The 7,917-nt window shown below is 44.1% G+C and overlaps 1 protein-coding gene across 1 annotated transcript in view; it reads right to left on the bottom strand.

Annotated features, from left to right (window-relative positions):
• Window positions 1–1,144: 1,144 nt before the first annotated feature.
• Window positions 1,145–7,917, bottom strand: part of LOC105862683 (sodium/potassium-transporting ATPase subunit alpha-4) — a 37,379-nt gene continuing 30,606 nt past the window's right edge. The window contains exons 19-22 of the mRNA XM_012749178.3: window positions 5,092–5,222; window positions 4,875–4,976; window positions 1,739–1,830; window positions 1,145–1,442 (exon numbers count right to left, since the gene is read on the bottom strand). Coding sequence (XP_012604632.2) covers window positions 1,414–1,442; window positions 1,739–1,830; window positions 4,875–4,976; window positions 5,092–5,222 — 354 coding nt within the window. The 3' untranslated portion in view covers window positions 1,145–1,413. The remainder of the gene's footprint in view (window positions 1,443–1,738; window positions 1,831–4,874; window positions 4,977–5,091; window positions 5,223–7,917) is intronic.

The raw sequence follows: 7,917 nt of genomic DNA, 5'->3' as shown, positions 1-7,917 counted from the left end.
GCTTTTCCCCCAGCTTTCCTTAGCATGCATATCTATCTATCTCTTTCTCTCTCTCTCCCTCCCTCTCCCTCTCCGTATCTCTCTCTCTCTCTCTCTCTCTCTCTCTCTCTCTCTCTCTCTCCCCCTCCCTCCCTCTCCCTCTCCCTCTCCCTCTCCCTCTCTCTCCCTCCTGTCCAGAAAGTACCCAGCTACGTAATACTGGTCTCATTATATTATCACTGGCTGGATACTTTCCTGATAACCCTCGTACATTTGGCCATAGCCAACCCTGTATTCTGAAAGAGGCTGGGAATGAACTGGCCAACAGGGCAAAGTGGAGGGGCTCACAAAGCAAAGGCGAGTGGGTGAAAGGGAAGGAAGAACCATCAAGATGAAGGTGGGTGGGAGACAATGGCTTCCTGGTACCTCTCACTCAACTCAAGAGGGATGCAGCAGGCTAAGCTTTTGGGAATGTCCTTCACCCTGTGATGGATGGTGTAGAGTAGTGGCAGGATGCTTTGCCTAAGGTAAAGCCTAAGGGATTCAAAGTTATTGCCTCTGTTTCAAGGCTGCACCAGAGAAAACAGGCTGAAGGATGGGATGGGGTTGGTATCGTGGCAACAGAGGGCAAGGACCATGAGTTCCATGAAGTCCTTCCCTCCTGCCTAGACCTCCCTCAGATGAGGAGAACCACTCACCAACTGGCCGTTCCCAAGTCACTTAACCTCCTTGGGCCTCAGCTTCTTCTTTGATAAAATCAAGTTTCTTCTAGCACTACATCTGTATCGTCTGTAAGCTGGTCTGAAGGACCTCCAAGGTGGGAGCTAGAAGAGCCTACCCCACCAGCCCCCCATGTGGATGCCCTATCCTCCTCCACAGGGCGTGGCTTAGCTGCTCCTCTATCACTCCCCTTCCATTTTTCTCTGATCCCAGATGGACTTTTAGGGCAGTCATTTGTCCTGTCTTTTCTGTCCAAGGGATCATAGAGTGACTTTAAGCTGGGTGGTGGTCCTCAAGGGGCAAGGATGCTTGATTCTCATCCCTTCTCAGCCTGGACAGTCCCTGAAAGACTTCTCCCACTTGGTTATCATTAAGATCTAGGGAGGGAGCTTCATAGTAATCCCTGCTCCCCTAAAGTCAGATGTGACACATCTAGCCAGGTGAGGGCTGTTCCAAACCTTTACTCTCCAGACTGGCTGTTGGATTCAACTGGACTGTGCCCCTCCCCACTCAGCTGCAGCCAGACGCCGGCTGGGCTTCCCTCACCCATCCCATCTTCTGCTGGTGATCCCCTCTGTCCAGTCCCAAGAGTGCCTGTCTCTCTCATCCAAGGTAATTCATTCCAGTGTCTCTCTCAGATGTTGCATCAAACTCATAATCCCTAACCCTACTCATGGCACCTTTATGTCAGGTGAAGCTCTTCCTCTGCTGAGTTTAGTAGTATGTCTCTCTCTCCAGCCAGCCTGTGGAAGAGAAGAGACCAGCATGAACTGGGAGCAGGCACGGGGAGACATCACAGGGAGAGACATGGAGTGAAAGCAGGGATAAGGTGGAGGTCTGAGGTCTGAACACAAGGCCCTGAGGACTGGTTGGAACAGAGCAGTGCAACCAAAGAGTAGAGGGCTGGGGTCCAGGCACAGTAAAGGCCTGGCAGTGGGTTGGGGAGAAAGCCAGGGGGTCTGGAGGAACCAGGCAGGGTGGGAGAGCTAGTTAGGGGCTCGTGACCACTCAGTCAGGGCAGGGCCCAGGGGATCCTCACCACCCGGCCGTAGACGAATGACGAGTTTTCTGATTTCATCATAGACAAAGATAAGAAAGCTGTAGGGAGTGGCACAGAGCCACCACGTTATCCTGCAGAGAGCAAGGGCCAGTCAACATGGCAGGAAATACGGGGGCTAGAGAAAGACAGGTACAGAGAACAGTGCACAGGAATCATGTGTTTTACTTATTGTGTCCACTCTATTCCCGGGATTATGCTGAGTGCTAGAGACAGGTGAGTAAGATCTGGTTGGTTTCTACTTGAGGCATCAGTAGGGGGTGAGGGATTGGGATGGAGAGGAAAGGCAAAAAGCCAATGATATAATATGATAAATGTCATATTAGAGGTACATGCAATGTTCATGGAGATTGTCTACCAGCTTTTGCAGAGTTGTTTAGGGAGACTCCCTTTGCTCTCTGCATTCTCAAGGACTTGCACCCACAAAGGGGAGATCGTCTGAACAGGATGCTTATTTTAGACATTCTCTGGACGTCTAGTGTGGGGATACTCTGCCAGGAAATATATATATATATATATATATATATATATATATATATATATATATATATATCAGGGATGTCCAGAAAGTATCCAGCCATGTAATACTGTTCTCTTACTCTTCCATATTACAAAGATGGGGACTTTTTTTCTTCCTGAACCTCTATTATGATTAGAGACCAGGAAGATGGAGTCGGGAGAGGTGTTGAATCAGGACCACAGTTGTTCCCATGAATGACAGAAGACATGGCTTAGACCAGCGCTGTCCAATAGAAATATAATGTGAGCCACATGTGAAATTTAAAATTTTCTAGTAGCCACATTAAAACAAGTAAAAAGAAACCGATGAAATTAATTTTAATATTTTTTTTTCAAGACACAATCTCACTCTGTCGCCAGGCTAGGGAGTGGTGGCATCAGCTTAGGTCACAGCAACCTCAAACTCCTAAGCTCAAATGATCCTCCTGCCTCAGCCTCCAGAGTAGCTGGGACTACTACAGGCATGCACCACCATGCCTGGCTAATTTTTTCTATATATTTTTAGTTGGCCAATTAATTTCTTTCTATTTTTAGTAGAGATGGGGGTCTCACTCTTGCTCAGGCTGGTCTCAAACTCCTGAGCTCAAACGATCCACCCACCTTGGCCTCCCAGAGTGCTAGGATTACAGGAATGAGCCACCACACTTGACTGAATTTTAATAATTTTATTTAACTCAATATATCCAAAATGTTATAATTTCTACGTGTAATCAATATACACTTTTTTTTTCTTTGTTTGTTTTTTTTAGAGACAGGGTCTCTGTCTCCCAGACTAGAGGGTAGTGGCATAATCCTAGCTCATTGCAACCTCTAACTCCTGGGCTCAAGCAACCCTCCTGTCTAAGCTTTCTGAGTAGCTAGGACTACAGATGCACAATACCATGCCCAGCTAACTTTTTTTTTTTTTTTTTTTTTTTTTAGTTTTTGTAGAGACGGGGTTTCACTGTGTTGCCCACCAGGCTGGTCTCAAACTCCTAGGCTCAAGCCATCCTCCTGTCTCGGTTTTCCAAACTGCTGGGTGAGCCATTGCACCCGGTAACATAAACATTATTAATGAGATATTTGCATTCTTCTTTTCATCCTAAGTCTTGGAATATTGAGTATTTTTCACTGACAACACATCTCAGCTCAGACACTAAATTTTCAATGGTTAAAGAGAAATGTAGTCCAACCAAAATCAGAAGGTTGTAATAATATACAGATATTTCACACTGCTTTAGTTAACTTTAAATTAATTAAAATTAAATAAAGTTACAAATTCAGTTCCTCAGTCTCTCAAGCCATATCCCAAAAGCTCAGCAGTCACATACAGATAGTGGCTACCATTTTGGACAGCACTCACCTAGGCCATGGTTCATTCTCCACACACAACCCCACACACCAAATACCAACATTTAAATACAAATATTCATTCAACAACAATCTTCAAATGTTTGCTCTGGGTCTGTGTTAGGTATTGGGGAAATAAAAATGATTCATTTACATGATGGTCTTGATCTCAAGGAGCTCAGAAGAATCAGAGAAAAGAAAGTGAATGCACATGCAAAGAATCACCACACTAGGTACTAAGTTTTATGGTCAGGGTATACACAGTGTTCCAGAGCTCAGACAATGCTCAGCTGCATTTGTTATTACTTTGTAATGACATTTATGGCAACAAGAATAAAGCTACTATTAGCAAAGCGTCCACCATGACCCAAGTATGCTTGATGCTTTATACCCATTTCTATATGTGATCCTCAACACTCTGCCAGACCTATGCCCAAAGTGTTTCAGTGAGACTTCGTAGGTGAAGCTGAGGCTCAGAATGGTTACATAGTTGTCCCAGATCACAGAATATTACATAGTAGAGTTGAGATTCAGACCTGGGATTGTCAGTATCTAAGGCCTGTGCCAATGTCTCCTATTAAACAGTAATGAGCACCTACATGGTATAAAGCATTGTGTGAAAGACTGCAAGGGACAGAAAGGTAAACAGAGTATGGAAATGCATAAAAAACGAGTTGGAAAAATACATGCTAATCATTAACAGAGGCTACCTGTGCAGAGAGGGGTAGTGGACATGGATGCTCTTTTCTCTGTAATTTTTTAAATAGAATTTTTTTTCACAAGAAGCATATACTAATGTTAAAGCAAAGCAAAACAAAACAAAAACCTACAGCTGAACAAGACAAGGTACCAGACAATAAGAATTTCAGTAGGCCCGCTCACATACATACACATTAAAACATATTTGCATAAGTACAACAGAATTAGCTAAGCATAGATTAAGCTATTTTTATGGTTTCTTCAGCTCTAAGCAATATGTATCCTTGGACAGCTATACCACACATCACGAAAAGATTCCACTCTGTTAAACACTGGTGAATCTGCTAAATTTGCAGGTCTAGTGGGTTGTGATCACTTGGCACAGTGTCTAATGCCTCCCTAAATAAGATCCACTTATTGGAGCACAGATGACTCTCCTTATATCATCCAGTGTAGCCCCATTTATCCAGGTAGCCCCAAGCTTGTGACTATCCTGTTCAAACACATAGTTCCTCTCGCAGGCTCTCCCTGTGCCTGGAGAACCCCCGCTTGCATCCCTTCCCTCACTCACTTGAGTGGGTACATTCTCAGGGCCAGGTCCATGCCTGGAGCGTAGGACAGAAAAGCAGCCAGCATTGTCTCCTCCAGGAGCCCAAGTATTAGGATCTTGTTTCTGGGAAGAAACATTTGTGGGCATGGCGGAGTTAGAGAGGAAAAGGCAAAGGAAAATGGCACGTCCCCATATATAGGTTTGGGGGAGCCGTAGGGCCATTTGGTGGGATACTCACTTCATGCCCTGCTGGAAGACCGAGTTGCGGCGGGTCTTGCAGATGATGAGGTCAGCCCACTGCACGATCACGATGCTGACAAAGAAGGCCGTGTGGCACGTGAACTCCACCACCTTGCGCTGCTCGTAGGTCTGGGGGAGGGCAGGCAGACAGGAGACGTAAGTGTCAGAAGGGGTTTAGATACACCCTAAAGCTTCTTCCCTCTCTCACCTCTCAGGACCCCCAGGCTGAGTCAGGCCATCTCTCTAGACTCCCATAGCACTTCACACGTATTTCTGTCTTGGCACTTTCTGTGTTGTCCTATGATTTGTTTATGTGTGTTTCTTACCTGACTTAGAGCTCCTCAAGGACAAGGACCTTGTCTTATTTATCTTTGTGTTTCCTCCCCATCCTAAGTTCAGTGAATGGCCTGTAGCATGGCTCCTTAAATATTTACCAAATTAATAAGAAAGATGGTATAGGAGAAGGTGGGCTTAGAGAGGAAGGCAGAGTCAGAGGACATAGGTCAGTCAAGAAGGTGGGGCCAGAGGGCAAATATGAATACAGAAAGAAATGCCCCAAAGAGTGGTACTGGATAGGAGAAATTTATTCATTCATTCACATTTTACACCTAAGGAACTTAGAGTCCAGTGGGAAGATAAATATGCTATGTCAGTACAATAGGTTATGAAAGAGATCACAGAAGGCTATGGGAACACAGAAGAGGTGCATCTAAATTAGACTGGAGAAAAGGGCTTATGTTTTTTTTTGGTTTTTTTTGAGACAGAGTCTCACTTTGTTGCCCAGGCTAGAGTGAGTGCCATGGCGTCAGCCTGGCTCACAGCAACCTCAATCTCTGGGGCTCAGCGATCCTCCTGCCTCAGCCTCCCAAGTAGCTGGGACTACAGGCATGCACCACCATGCCCGGCTAATTTTTTGTATATATATTTTTAGTTGGTCAATTAATTTTATTTCTATTTTTGGTAGAGACGGGGTCTCGCTCAGGCTGGTTTCGAACTCCTGACCTTGAGCAATCTGCCCGCCTCGGCCTCCCAAAGTGCTAGGATTACAGGCGTGAGCCACCACGCCCGGCCAGGGCTTATGTTTTAAGAGATTAAAAACAGCATGTTTATACATAACTTGCGGATCAAAGAAATTTGAAAATATGTAGGACTACACAATAATAAAATACTACATGTCAGACTTTATAGAATGTGATCAAAGTTGTACTTGGAGAGAAATATAGAGCCTTAAATGATTAGAAAACAGAGGCTGAGAATTGGTGAGCCAAGCATGGAACTCTGAGAATGAGACCAATCGGCATATTTGTGTACATGAGGGCACACCACCACTGTCCTTCATTGCAGGCAGCTGCCATCAAAGCGTCACTTCTTAGCTTTTCTTGAAGATTTTAGCTTCTGAATCACTGTTCCTCTACTATTACTGCTGTCCTCCTTTTTGTAGATTTAAATACCCATGTCAATGATCCTTCCAATACCATTGATATTGTTTGTTCTCCACTCCGCCCTGGGCCACTTGCTCCCATGGGTAAACTCCAGATATTATCCTTTCCAATACTTACATTTGCTCTGTAATTTCAGTTTCAAGCCTCTCTCTCTCTCTCTTACCCCCTCACCCACCATCTTTATCTTTCCATCTTACTCTAGTATCTCTATTCCAACACTTCTTGTGTTGGAATTCCATAACTCCCTTGGACTTATGATCCTTTGATGTAATATATATTTGGTTATCTGTCTCCCTTTCCACTCTCTACCCCTAACTAGAAATAAGCTCCATGAGAGCAGTAACTTGGTCATTTTTGTTCACTACCATACTCCCAGGTCCTAGAACAGTACCTGGTACATGTAAGATGCTCAGTAAATATTTGCTGAATGAATGAATGGGGAATCAATGGTGGATGATGTGTAGAAGGTAAGGAGCTATCCTTGCTTCTAGCAGTATGTAGTGTACTTCCTGAGTGGATGTTTCTATACTAGATTATCTGAAAGTTACGGTAGTGGAAGAGACATGGATCCTGCCTTTTGGAATTTATCCCTCAGGGCAACTGTTCTCAACATGTTTTTGTAATACCTCAAGCTATCTTTGGTGTACAAGGGGAATTCTTATCTTGTTACCTCAAATTATTTTTAATTACCTTTAATTTATTATAAATAAATATATGTCATGCTGCATCTTGGCAGCAGGGAGGAGGTACCAGGCTGTAAAACTAACAAGGGCTCGGGTTGAGAGTTGAGGAGATGGTGGCAGGGTACACGGCAATGAGAACGTTGGGTGTCACTGGATCCTGGAGCAGTGTTGGTAGCTGGGAACACTGACATCTGATGGCCTCATGAGGATCAGCTAGCAGAAGCCAAGTGTATATGAAGGGACATCTTTCCAACAACTCAGATTTGAATATACTTTTGAGAAACCTACAGTCAGCTTGGTTTGCAGACATCATGGTGAAGTGGGAAAGTGCTGGGCAGGAATCAAGAGTCAGAATTCTAGTCCAGCTCTTCTAGAGATTCACTGTGGGACTCTGAGCACTCAGTTTCCTCATTTATAGAATGATGATGACGGGCTACATGTCTTCTAGGATTCTGTAATTCTAGTAGTAGTTGGTGTCACATCTTTCACTCTTAGAAATTGGGAAAGGAGTATTCACAGATACCAAAAAAGCATATGTACTAAAATTATTGAAGATAAACAATTGGGGAGAGAGCTTTAGTTTGAGCCTCATCCATCTTAGACATTAAGAAAGACTACTGCGTAGAAGCATCTTCTAAGTTTAAAATGTTTGAAATGATGAGGAAGGGATATACGAAGAAAATAGGTTTTCAGATTTTC

The sequence above is a fragment of the Microcebus murinus genome, chromosome 2 (assembly GCF_040939455.1).
Source record: "Microcebus murinus isolate Inina chromosome 2, M.murinus_Inina_mat1.0, whole genome shotgun sequence".
In the NCBI taxonomy this organism is placed as follows: domain Eukaryota; kingdom Metazoa; phylum Chordata; class Mammalia; order Primates; family Cheirogaleidae; genus Microcebus; species Microcebus murinus.
Note: the sequence above shows the minus strand (reverse complement) of the source record. Positions and strands in the feature narration are given on the sequence as shown.